This window comes from Melampsora larici-populina (assembly GCF_000204055.1).
Source record: "Melampsora larici-populina 98AG31 unplaced genomic scaffold MELLAscaffold_62, whole genome shotgun sequence".
Lineage (NCBI taxonomy): Eukaryota > Fungi > Basidiomycota > Pucciniomycetes > Pucciniales > Melampsoraceae > Melampsora > Melampsora laricis-populina.
The window spans coordinates 70018-83807 of NW_006768826.1; the positions used below are offsets into that span (position 1 = coordinate 70018).

The following is a 13790-nucleotide window of genomic DNA, read 5'->3' on the forward strand; positions in this document are numbered from 1 at the left end:
TTTCATTTGACGTTGGCCGCGTACTCCATGGAATCCCTTCAATACCATCACCCTTTGAAGTACCATGGGATAAAATGAGCAATTAGGAATTGGATATTAAGCTAATGGACGACCTATTTCAATAGCGAGCTATTTGTTTGATCGATTCAAGAAGTGTTGGGATTCTCTGTTCTTGTATTGCTTGAGCCCAGTGTATCCACATACAATGCCAAGCGCAAATCACCTCATCGGTTCAAGGCTGGCTGCGTATTCAAAACTTTTCGAATCCGCGATACCCCCTGAGTTATTATGTCATAACAGGAGCAATCATAAACCCGACGATAAGTAAGCGTATAGACTCTAATTGCAATGAGTGATCACGGCTATAAAGCAGCGCGTGCACCTAGCGAACTAAGCCAGGGCCTTTAATACACAGGAATTCACGCAGGACACAAGCATTCCATGTTCACTATTATTGATTATCTGTTGGAGGGTCAGAGCAGGCTTTTCTGTTAAAAGGTTCAATTTCTTGGGCCGTGCCCGTTAGCAATTTTCTATAGGGTGTTTGGCTTGATGAACCACATTGCATTGCTGTTGCTTTTTTACTTTGTTTGCGATGCGACCTTGCTATTTCGCAATATTTACAGCATTGCAGCTCAATTTCTACACTGATCATGTTGACAATCCAAAATGTTGCATATAATCTCTGCGGTCTAGTTTGATACAGACATCAAGTTTGAAAGTTTGCAAGTCTTTCATCCCAAGTAATCAACGCTTCTTCCGATGAACTAATTGTGCACTGTTTGCAAAATTTATGGCATAGACAACGCACAGATTTTACAGGATGATATCAAACACGTTTGGCACCTATCATTGTGTCTCAAATGAATATAGTATACCGAAATTGACTCTGTGTGCTTTAAAGTTGAACGCCTTTGGCAATGACTCGAAATCTTTGCCTTGAACCACCAAATCAATTCACCCCGGGTTAGCGTTGATCCTACTTCACATTTGAGCTGCAAGAAGGATAAAGTTCAGCTCAAAGTGTTGTCATGCGATTCAAAAACTCAAGCTTACCTGACACTTTCCTTTGACCCGAGGCGTTCGAGAGGTCGGAGCTACTCTCCTCGAGGGTTCCCCTTGGATGTGCTTTGCTTTGGTTCGCTTAGCGTGGTCCCTGCTGTTTGATCTGCGTGGCTGCGGTTGGCCGATTGGGTATTTTTAGTTGCTAAGCATGCAAGAGAAAAGTGCTCAGTCGATGAGTGTTAACTCAAGCCTACAAACGAACTACACACCAAAAGATTCTGTGGCTTCGAGGTTGGCCATGTCTTGTTCCGTGAAGACCCAAGGAGTCAAAACGTCGAAATCGGTGGCGACGTACTCTGCCGTCATATGCCGTTTGCGTTAGTTTATAATATCTACTCCCACGCAATGATACAGCTTACCCGGAATTTCTTCCATTGCTATTACTTCGGCTTGTGCTTTCTCCAAGTTTTGGGGCAACATCTCAAGCATGTTCATGCTGTAAGTCTTGCCCGTAGTGACTCGTCGCCAAGTCCCAAAAGGCGGGGCTTTTTTGACTTTGCTAGTGCAGCCAGCACCACGGTCTCGACGATGCCCAAACTTGCCGCAATCGAAACACTGGTCGTACCCAGCATGAATTAGCGGGTGCGCCATCGGGCCAATTTTTAATGGCCAATGTTCAGATTGATCGCGTGGCGATAGGCGGTCAAACCACGAGGAGTTGTCTTTCGGTTGCGCGTACTTCGATTGGGTAGGCATGTTGTTTGTTATAACTTATGATGGTGTAGATGTGGACGATGTTGAACTCTTCGATCTCAAAGGTTTTCTTGCAAGAAAAAATCAAACATGAACAAAGTTCATAATCAAAGCAACCTTTAGGATATATGATATCTTAATTTGATCTGAATCAGTCAGAAACTGTTTGACGTCAAGTTATCTTTTCAACCACGATTTTGAGCATATGAGCAGGAGGTATCGGCATCTGTTACTTAGCTCTAGCTTCTTACGCTCGATATACACTTTTGCCTATCGCGATGTTCATTCAAACAATATTTTACAGATAGCGTTACCGCTAAGATTGCGCCCGCGATCCGGCGGTAAACTCAGACAAAGATTTTCTCAAACGTTGTTTATCATGGTACAGCATTTAAAGGCTATGTTGTAACAGCTGTTGACATAGGTCTGCCTTGCTATTGGTACCCGGATTTGTAACGTTCCTCATTTGAACTCTTGCGCTCTGTGTTCAATCGACAAACATCCAATCGTCAGTCTCTCAGGTGTTGGACATTTAGTTCCAAAGTTTTATCTACTGTGCTTGCGCTATGAGTCGACCTGTGCCTCCAATTTTATTCCAAACCTCTTCAGCGGAATCCACCGAGTTCATCTAATGAACAAACCACGTAACTATTAGTTAAACAATGACCAACAGGATAAACTGAATCCTTTGCGTACCCTAACACTCCTAGAGGATGACCCAATCCCCACATCCCCCTCAACACGCTCTCCAATCCCATTTGCCAAGTCCTATATTGAAAGAGCAATCTAATGAGTAATTAGTCTCCAATAACTGATTCCAGGCCTTAAAGTTGCACGCACTATGACCTGTTTGTAAGATAAGTGGTAAGCAAAGATACACTTGACACCTTGGGTCTTGAATGCTTCAACCATTCCATGATCTTGCAACTCTTGACCTTTCGAATTTATGAGGAAGATCTGCTTGAATTTTGGTGGTAATGTGATTGGGCGATGTTGAAATAATTCTAAGAGCCGTTTCCAATATGCATTTGCGTGCCAGTAGCTAGTGATTAGCACCTCCATGTTCTTGAAGATCGGCTTTTGTAACCAGGCGTATCCGGACAGCGACAAATCACATGTCATGCAACGCACTACCCGGAGATTTTCAAAAGTTAAGTTGATAACAGCTCGAGGGATTCGAGCCGGGATAGGATCAATGAAAACGGCTTGAAGTGATCCCTTTAAGGCCATTATGATCGGGTGACATTGATCGCAAGCTCCAGGGCTTATGAGTTCGAGGAACCAAATTTTCCTGCCTTCTGCGGTGCATAACTCAATGAAATCTAAAATGTTGTCCGAGTTAGTCACCAAGCAAAGATGAGTCAGATTCGGCAGAGCTCCAACGTTCAAGTTTAAGGATCCGAGTGAACTGCACTGGATTGATAGTGATTCCAATGCAAAAGCCGAGTTAAGCATAGCTCTTATAGAGCCTGAATCATTAAGCGTGTGACAGCATTTGCTACCAACAATTCCTAGTACCTTGAGACCTTTAACATTGCTAATGGCCTCTAACATATCTTGGGAGAGACCAATTGAGTGTACAAACTTAAGCTTCAAATCTGATAGGTTTTGACTACATAGGTTAATTATTTTCAATGCCGAATCCATTGCAATTTCCGAAGGAGCGAGCAAGGTTTCCGCAGAATGAGCATTGCCATTCTCGTAAGTGGAGGGGTTGTTCAGCGAACGACCGGTGGGATAGTTGGATAGAAACAAAAGGCCGCTAAAACAAATGCGCCGTAAAGCGTGGAAAGTACTGAACTGGGATGGGTTGTTCCACGATCTCAATAGAATGCTAGACTTTCTTGGCGTGTTCAAATATAAAGCGTTATATATGAAAGGTACAGCGGCTGCGTTCCAGGATTTAGACAACAAACGTAAGGACAGTAAGCGTCGTGAAGTTTCGGGATGTAAATATGATCTGCTGGCACTATTTAAGGGGTTTGGTTCCACAACTCCTGTGTCGCTGATGTAGTTTTCGATGATTAACTCAATGACTTCCACTGGTAGCTTGGTGCTGCATACTACGGCCTGGGGCAATAAATTATTTGGAGACATCTTGATTTGCACCAGTGTAGAGTAATATGAAACGACATGTAACGGGTAATTGGATTTCTGGGAATGAGCTCCTGGAATGGGATGAAAGCTTACTTATCTTGTGTATTTGCCCCACGGCTAATTTAGTTGCTATCAGTCCTTTGGCATTGGGATGGCTCTCGATAAGGACTATACTTCGTTTTTCAAGTAGATCATGACTATTTGTCGCCAGTAGCATGGTTATGACGTTCAATTGCTTGTAGCAATGCGTGTAAATTCGGAACCCATCGTCGATACATTCCGTGAATCAAGCATCCAGAATGGAGCATTTAGCAAGGTGTTTGTGGATGTATATCCCGTTTCATGCTCTGTCGGCAAACCATGTACAATATCTTTGCGACGGAGTTGGTGTAAGGATACACATAGACATGTAGAGTCATCACAGTATGGGTTTAGTTAATGGGTTTAGTTAATGGGTTTAGATAGACACGTTGTATACATTCCTCTTCCACACTGGCTCCGGATGATCCTTACTCTTCTGAGAGCCACTCCTGGGATCATTTGGAGCTAGGTGAGTTTCTTTATCTTTTACGGGTTTTCTTCTTTGATGGTTGCCACTCCTGGGATCATTTGGAGCTAGGCCTAGTTCGTAATACAAACCGAAGTCCTAACTTAGCGCTCTCAAAAGAGTCTTGTCAGAGAGAATCCACCACCTTGGTGAAGGTCTTCAAAGGACCTTACACTTTTTTTAAGTTAATTACTTCGAAAACAAATCACCACTGGATTTTCATCGCCAAGTTTTTTTTCTTCTCTCTCTCTGTCATCTGTCATCAGTCTAGCGGGTTGTGGGGTAATCATGATCAGCAATTCAGTCATACCTGTCAATCCTTTTCTTGTATCAAACTCTGTCAATCCAGTCACCAGATCACGTACCGAATGAGTGGTGGGCATTCCCTGAATCCGGACAACTACCTTGACAACCCAGAATTACTCTTGAAGCAAGCTCGTAAGGAGAAACGGAAAGAAAGCGATCAGTCATCCCCAGCAGCACCACCGATCAACTATAATTGGCGGCCAGAAGCTACCGTTTCCGGTTCACCAGTGGAGACAGACCGTATCGTATACGCATCGAATTTCAAACTAGCACCCAGCACCTCGTCATCCTCAAAATTAAAATTCTCCCCGGTTGCAGTTTCACCATTGGCACCTGAGAAAACAATCATTGATTTACATTTCAACAAACTGCTAGGCCAACAAGGCACTCAACTAGGGGCGGAAACACCTCACCCTCCTGGTTACTTCTCTACCGACACGCCGAAGGCACCACCTCCTTCCAGCACCCTGTCTTTCACGCCAATCAACACGATGTCGCAAGATAACGAATCAATCGAAAGCTTACGAGTTGAGGTGGAGCGCTTGAAGCTACAAAACAAAACATTAGCACAATCACATGCTGAATCCGCCGCGCGTGCTACCGCCGAAACCGTAGCGCTTCAGAAGATGGTTAGAGATTTGCTAAGTGAGGAATCTGGAGCAACGCCAAGTCAAAGTCAGGACGCGCACGCCAATCCTTTCAACCGATATGTCGGGGCTACGCCGTTAACACCTCCACCTCCACCGCGAGACTCTGGATTGCGAGACTCAGGACTGGCAGTTAGGGAGAGGGGACTGTTACAATCCACCCCAAGGGAGGCAGTAACAGCCAAAACGGAGCAGCGACCACCACCTTTGACGACGGAGGAGCAGCATGTGAGCTGGGTGGAGCCTGAGGCAGGTACACGATCACGCCAATCCTTGCCTATGGGAAGTGAACCATCGCATTGACACCCAGCGCAATCTCCACTCCCATCTCCGCACTTCCAGCCAATTACTACTCCAACGTACCAACCTGTGGCCCCTGACACGACTTATGTGGATTGATCATTTCAATCCTATTGACCTGGATTACCGACGGTACCCGAAGCCAGTGCGGCAACTTCAACTACTGCTGATCGAGTCAAATTAAGTGATTTACCTAAGTTCACTGGTAAATTCGGGCGACCCGGTGATTTATTTCACTGGCAATCATTGATCGAAGAGACCTTTGAAGTTAAAAACATCACGGATGATTGGGAAAAACTAAAGCTATTAGGATCGATCTTGAATGATGAGGAAATGGCCAGTTGGTACCAGTCAAACAAAGAAGAGTTGCGTCAAAAATCGTGGACGGAAGCTATGGAAATGATTGCTATGGGGACGCTACCTCACACGTGGTTCAGCGACACCAAACAGGCCTTACGAAGACTGGAAATGAAACCAGCAGAATCCTTCGAGAACTATGTGAAAAGAGCTCAAGGCCTGCACCGATTGGTGAAACGTCTCGGTGTTATCAATGACATGCATTTAGCGCAATACATTACTTGGGGAGCGCCTCAACTCTTCAAAGACATGGTGGAACGGGAACGGCATCTGGATGTGAAACCTTTCTCCTTCCCCGTGTTCAAAGACGCCGCGGAGGGAATCTGGCGATTCCTGATCAACAGCAAGCTGCTACCCGACCCAATGACAAAGCACAAGCAACCGGCATCAAGTTCGCCTATCACCAACAACCGCGCACCAACCCCAGTCTGAACCAGAAGTGACGAGGAGCGTGCCGACAACGGGTGGCGCTACCATGAATACCTACGAAGACATGGTATATGTGCGGTTTGCAAAGAGCGATGCAACAATCCTGGTTGTGTCAAGAAGAACAACCGGTTTTTGTCAGTACCGTCTAATTTCGACCCGGGACCTCGACCTTCTCGTTCGACCACGACCACAAGACCTAACCAACCTGGCGCACCCACCCAAAGGCCAGCAGGACGACCTCCCAGCACACCAATCTCAGCACGTGTAGCAGCCTTTGACACATTCCCAGACTTATTAGCGGAAGATGTGGCTGCGTACAAAGAAGCAGATCAATTCAGAGCTACTCAGATCGAAGAGATGGGGAGCGCTGAACCTGGGTGCGTACCTTCAACACCTACGGCACCAATCATTTTGGAGCTGACGTGCAATGGGAAACCAATCCGTGCTCTCATTGATTCTGGAGCAGGAGCGGACCTACTATCCGAGCAAATGGCAACTAAGCTAAGGATTCCTCGAAGGCCACTGGTGTCCCCAGTCAAGGTACGCCTAGCCATCGCCACGGAAGGAGCACCTGTTGTCTTGAAGGAGTTTGCATTTGCTAACCTGAAGTGTGAACATCCCAGTATCCGATTTGGCGCGGTTTTCTTCAAGATGGCACCGTTGGGCACGAGCTATGACATGATTCTAGGGTCACCGTTTCTATCCAAATTCAAGCTAGATGTTTCTCTCCATCGTCGTTGTGTTGTTCATGCGCCAAGCGGCAAGGTTTTGTTTGAAAAAGAAATGCAAAATGAAAGGCAAAGATTGATTTGTGCGGTTGAGAATTTGAGAAAGATTAGCGAGAATGAGGAGTTGCGTGAGAAAGAAGAAAGGATGCTGAAGAAATTCGAAGACCTGTTTCCAGCTGAACTACCCCCAGTTGAGGAGGGTGAGTGTGAAGCGGAAGTATTCCCAGAGGGGATGCCAGACCAAGTGAGACAAGTACGACACAAGATCATCTTAACTGACCCTAATGTAGTTATAAACGAGAAGCAATTCGGATACCCCCAGAAACATCGAGCAGCCTGGAGAAGACTACTGGATCAACACGTAGCAGCAGGACGGCTTAGACGATCGCAAAGTCAATACGGCTCGCCTTCGATGATCATTCCTAAAAAAGACCCTGCAGAATTGCCTCGGTGGGTTTGTGATTATCAAAAACTCAACAAATTCACGGTCAAGGACCAAGCACCCCTACCAAACGTAGACGAAGCCATACGACTGGTTGCTACGGGACAGGTTTGGTCAGTCATAGATCAAACTAATTCTTTTTTTCAAGATAGAATGCGGGAGGAGGATATCCCACTGACTGCAGTTAAAACTCCTTGGGGCTTGTACGAATGGGTTGTGATGCCTATGGGCCTCACAAATGGGCCTGCAACGCACCAAGCACGTAACGAGGAGATTCTGGGGGACTTGGTAGGAAGGATTTGCGTAGTGTACATCGACGACATAGTCATCTTCTCCCAATCAATTGAGGAGCACGAGGAACACCTTCAAATGGTTTTGGAACGCTTACGGAAAGCTAAGTTATACTGCTCAATCAAGAAAAGCAAGCTCTTCAGGCGTCAAATCCAATTCTTAGGTCACAAAATCAGTCAGTTGGGGGTTTGTCCGGACGACGAGAAAGTAGAGAAAATATCGAAATGGGCCTCTCCTAGCAACGCCAAGCAATTGCTCAAGTTCTTAGGCACGGTACAGTGGATGAAGAAATTCATCAATGGATTATCACATTATGTGGGAACGCTTACCCCTTTGACCAGCACGACACTGAAGAATAAACCTTTTAAATGGGGCGAGCGGGAAGAGGAAGCGTTCAATAACATCAAGAGGCTCATCACAACATTACCGGTGCTCAGAAATCTAGACTACGATTCAGAAGAACCAATATGGCTCTTTACGGACGCAAGCGGTAACGGCTTAGGCGCAGCCCTATTTCAGGGGGCAGAATGGGACACATTGGCACCAATAGCCTATGAAAGCCGGACAATGAATGCGGCAGAGAAAAACTACCCAGTGCATGAGCAGGAGCTTCTAGCAGTAATCAATGCCTTGAATAAGTGGAGGCTTTTACTTCTAGGAATGCGGGTCAATGTCATGTCAGACCACCACTCGTTGACAACCTTACTGACACAGCGTAATCTCAGTCGGCGACAGGCACGATGGTTGGAGACCCTCTCACAATTCGATCTCGACTTCCGCTATCTCAAGGGTCCAGACAATTCGGTTGCCGACGCCCTATCTCGACGCGAAGATGTGGCAAGTTGTGAATTGCAAGCTACACTTACGCCGGAAGAACTCACTAACATACAAGTTGGGTACGAATCAGACGCCTTCTGCATCAAGCTAAAGAAAGTCCTACCGTTGCGCGAGGACTGCATCTTGAAAGACGGCTTGATGTACATAGATGGACGGCTGGTCATTCCAAACCATAGCGACCTTTGCAAGAACTTCATCAAGCAAGCCCACGAAGCGCTGGGTCATCTGGGACCGCTGAAAACACTGACTCGACTGCGGCACACCTTCTTCTGGCCAGGAATGAGTAAAGAGGTTGACAAGCAATTGCGATCCTGTGATTCATGCCAGCGGAACAAGGCTAGAACGGTGAAGACAACAGGAAAACTACAGAGTAACCCGATCCCTCGCCACCCCATGGAAGCAATAGCAATCGATTTCGTTGGCCCTTTCCCTAAAGTCTCGGGTTACGACATGCTACTCTCTTGTACATGCCGCTTGACTGGTTTCGTACGCCTGATACCGGCCTGTCAGCAAGACAACGCTGAGAAATCAGCAAGCCGATTGTTCAATTTGTGGTCCTCTATCTTTGGATTACCGGAGTCCATCATTGGCGACCGCGACAAAGCGTGGACGTCGAGGTTCTGGAAACGGTTGCATGAACTTTTAGGAGTGAAGATCAGTCTCTCGACAGCCTATCACCCACAGGCAGATGGGCGGAGCGAGCAATCCAACAAAACAATTGGGCAGATATTGCGCCACCTAGCAGCTGATAAGCATGGTAAATGGTTACAATCATTACCTGTAGCCGAATTTGCCATCAACTCCGCGGTGAATGTAGCTACCGGAGTTTCTCCTTTCCACTTCGTGTATGGTAGAATTCCACGCCTCTTCCCCATCAAAAATCCTGTAGAAGAGGACAATGACGACGTTAAGCATTGGATCGAACGTCGCCAAACGGAGTGGGCTACGTGGAGAGATGCTTTGTGGTCAAGCCGAGTTGAGCAAGCCGTTCAATACAATCAACGACGAAGGGTAGGAACTCCTTCCCAAGTGGGAGAATTGGTGCTACACCACCAGGTCACTATTTCGGTTCTTCAACCGGATTTTGCCCCGGTTGATTTCCGGTTCGTTGCTGACTGGGGAAGAACTTGTTTTGAACGAGTTCCTCCCAACCGTGCTTCAACGGGGGTTTTCCCCCGGTTTTTCACCCGGGTTCAAGCGGAGAAAAACCCAATGTTGAGCGGAAAATGTGTGGTTGTGCTGCTCCAGTCAGGTTGGCTTGCAGTACCTCTCATGGTTGTTCAACCACTCTCACATGGTTGAAAACACGGCAAAAATCAATTCTTCCACTGGCCATACACACTTAATTTTGATCATGATATACAAATTGCTCTTTGTCTGACAGTTTTCACGCTGAGGAAACTAGGCTGAGCCATTCATTGCACTGACAAACCCAGTATCTAGTTTTAATACCTTTCTAAAACAATAAAAGGATGACAACTATAAAAGAGATAAAACATACAAGTAAGGGCTGTGTGTGTATGAAATGAAGATACAGGTGAGGACTGTGTGTAGAAAATAATGATACAAGCAAGGGCTGGCTGTGTGTGTAAGAGATAAATGCATGTACTAGTGAAGACCCAATTGTTGGCCCGATAATTAGAATGAAAATAATAATAATGGCTTTGAAGATTTAGATCTGAAGGAAATTAAAGCAGTATAAAAGCTAAAAATATGGTTAGAGAAGAGTAACATCTTCTTGACTACCTGAGTTAACAACCTCGATAATGACAAATGTTGCTCATGTGGTCTAATCCTCAGAGTTTTCATGAGCCTCCTCATCATTTGCTAAACTATTTCCATATGTCACATCGAGATCATTCATCACACCATATACGGAAGTCTCATCAGGTAAAGCAAAATCAGTGGTAACTTTGATCGTGTCAAATGTTTTCTTGCCATCAAATCGGTCATGGTCCAATTGTAAACAAAGAAGGAAGTACCTGATTGGTAGAACATATAATCTTTTAATAGATTGTTGATTTGAAATTGAAGAGAGGTAACACTACTTACGCATAACGATATCTTGTTGTTTTACTTTGCAAAAACTCCAGTTTTTTGTCCACAACAGACCAGACGCTTTTGTCATCGTACTCCTGTTCATGTAAGCCCAAATGACACGCTTGCATTCTCTGAGTAATATAGTATCAGTCAACATAACAAAATAAAATAACAGGGAGGTTTGACTTACAAGAAATGCATATCGGGTACTTTGAAGATGGGTGAGTTCCTGTATAATTTCATCACAGGGCTTTATGTTCCCACCAACTTTCCCATGCTCCTTTTTGTAAAGCTATTAATGTTGTGAAAGGTAAGCTTGATGGCCAAAATGAGCAAATATGACCATATGGAATATTGGCTTACCTTGACCCAAATACTTTCCAATATCGGTACCTCCAAGTTTGATGCCACAATATTTTTCCTTGATTTAAGTTGGATATTTGTAAGAAGCTGCAAAAGATACATACAGTATTGTAAGCATAGTGTTGATATAGTCAGAGAAATCGAGTGTTGTAATGAGCAAACTTACAACATCTTTGAACTCTTTCCGTGCTTCTTTTAACACAGTCTTGATCAACTGATGAAAAAGATTCGCATCACTTGCATCAGGATTTTTTCCATAACCAGCAGGTAGATTTTTTTTCTTCCACGTTTTGGGATAGGCAAGCACATCATTCTAAAACACAAACAAGCATCAATCCAATATTGCAAGAGAAGAGAGAAAGGAAGAGACCTACCAAGGTCTCTGCATACAAGGAATGCGGAAGTTGATCCTGATTGCCTTCTTTGTCATCAAGTGATGTGTAAGCTTGAATGTCCCCTTTCATTATATTCTTTATTGCATTAGACTTGATAGCAAGCTGTGTAATTTCCCATCAGGATGGTCAGTGAAGATACATCAATAGGTTTGTGGAAGTAATAAGAGTTACTTGCCCTGAGTGTTTTATTGGTATCATCAAAATTCCCACCTTTATGGCGAGATGAGAGCAGCTTGACCGAATCTTTCACTTCAGATATTTCCTTACGTAATTCAGCCATTTCTTGATGAGCTGAAATGTTAGAAACCACAATTGCCATAAATTGGTCTCGAGGAGTTTCTTCCTATGAAGATGGAGATCGAGTCAGTTTGCTGAAAGAAATGAAAATATTGTTGATAAGCTTACATTGCAAAGTTTACGTCCCATTACCTTATGATCCTCATCAAGTTGTGTGCGAGTTGATAGTCGATTGAACGTCCTTAATGCTGGTCCAGTCAAGTGAGACAAACTTGAGGATGATCCAGAAGGGAGGATCCTGTTGGAAGACTTTGGTTGAGCTGCAGGTCTCTTGATGCGTGGAATTCTGTTTAGTTCTTCATCGTCTTCATCGTCTTCATCGTCTTCATTGTCTTTGTCGTCTTCCTTGTCTTCATTGTTCTCGTCGTCTCTGTTGTATTCATCATCCTCATTGTCTTCATCAGTTTTTTTGTTACCTTTGTCATCGAATTCATCCTCTTGAAAACCACTGCCATCTTCAAATTTATCATCATCATTGTCTCTCACTATCCAAAGATAGGAAGGTTGATCAGGACATCAACAAATGAGTGAGTATGACACAGGGGACAAGTACTTACAGTCATCTGGTCTGTTGGAGTTTCTGAGACCTTTTGGTTGATGATCTTCTGAGGACGGATGATCAGCTGGTAAACAAGATTGTGGAGGATCAGTGCTGATTGTTATGATGACAATTCAAATACTTACACTCATCTTGATTAAACTTTTCAAGGTCTTGTGGTTGAATAGCCTCTGGCGATTGATGATCAGTGGATTTATTGGACACACGAGATTTCTTTCGGTGTTCAACCAACTCCTCCAAACGTTTACGGTTTTGGCTGTGTTCTTTTGATGGTCCTTCACGAGTGACCTTCTTACTTGGAGGTTGGTCAGATTTCTGGGGAAACGGATGATAACGTTGTCGACGCATTGAAAATTGACTTAGGGATAATTGGAGTGGTGGAAGGTGAAGTAAATCGAATTAAAGACAGTTGACTCACTTTGGACAGTAAAGAGGTCTTTAAATGTCATCTTATTGACATGTGTCTTGTGACACTCATTGTTTATCTGCGAAATAATAACTCTTTATCATCTGATTATGAAATTTCCAAGAAGAGGGACATGCCAAAGAAAGCAGGTTTATTTGAAGACATCAAACGAGAACTTGTTTTCATATCCATGAGGACTTCATCATTAAATCTACTTACTTTTTTTCTCAAAGTCCAAAACATATTCTTACCCAGAGCAGAATAATTTAATGATAATTCATGTGTCAAACAATTTTTGAAATCTCTGATGATGTTCTTGAATCATTTTTCAATGCTTTGTGTTGAAAGCATTTGCCATTCGCTGAAGGCCATTCAAAAAAGTGCCAGAATGCGCTGACTCCAAACAAAATTCCTCACTGCTTATTCATTTTGCTACTTACAATCAACAGGCTCTACTTTTCGTGTGGGTTCATTTTAGATTCTCAAGAGCATTGTCTTGCAATTTCTTTGAAAAGTTTTCAACCAAAAGGAAAAGTTTTTGCGCAGGCTCAATTTAGATTGTCAAGAGCATCGGCTTGCAATCGCTTTCAAAAGTTTTCAACCAAAAGCAAAACTTTTTGCGCAGGTTCAATTTGTATTGTCAAGAGCATTGTGAAAAGTTTTCAACCAGAAGCAAAAGCCATAAGCAATAGCTTGAAAATGATATGGAGAGCTTTTAGTCAAAATCGATAGCATTCCCTGGACTTTTGAGTGCTACAAAGGCTTTTGAAACTGGGCTGATCCAATTTTTTCTATATAAACACTGGTCTGATGAGGTTGTTTTCGCCATCAACAACATCATCTTTATTGCATCTCTTCTTGAGTAATTCTTTTTGTTGGAAGGCAGTGAGCCAACAGCAATAAATTGAATTCTCTAATCTTCATCGCATACTTTTATTGAGTAATTCTTTTTGTTGGAAGGCAGTGAGCCAACAGCAATAAATTGAATATT

At 44.0% G+C, this 13790-nt stretch overlaps 3 protein-coding genes across 3 annotated transcripts; all 3 read right to left on the minus strand.

The window, feature by feature from the left end:
• Positions 1-451: 451 nt before the first annotated feature.
• MELLADRAFT_112134 (uncharacterized protein) lies at positions 452-1761 on the minus strand (the record flags this gene model as incomplete). The annotated part of the gene is made up of 4 exons (XM_007416639.1): positions 452-692; positions 1102-1207; positions 1275-1361; positions 1425-1761. 4 exons carry the CDS (start codon positions 1759-1761, stop codon positions 452-454), a joined length of 771 nt encoding a protein of 256 aa, XP_007416701.1.
• A 602-nt stretch (positions 1762-2363) lies between these two features.
• MELLADRAFT_112135 (uncharacterized protein) lies at positions 2364-4133 on the minus strand (the record flags this gene model as incomplete). The annotated part of the gene is made up of 4 exons (XM_007416638.1): positions 2364-2526; positions 2639-3821; positions 3949-4028; positions 4054-4133. The coding sequence occupies 4 exons, from the start codon at positions 4131-4133 to the stop codon at positions 2364-2366; spliced, it is 1506 nt and encodes a 501-aa protein (XP_007416700.1).
• Positions 4134-12350: 8217 nt separating this feature from the next.
• MELLADRAFT_112136 (uncharacterized protein) lies at positions 12351-12741 on the minus strand (the record flags this gene model as incomplete). The annotated part of the gene is made up of 2 exons (XM_007416637.1): positions 12351-12457; positions 12519-12741. The coding sequence occupies 2 exons, from the start codon at positions 12739-12741 to the stop codon at positions 12351-12353; spliced, it is 330 nt and encodes a 109-aa protein (XP_007416699.1).
• Between the last annotated feature and the right edge of the window lie 1049 nt (positions 12742-13790).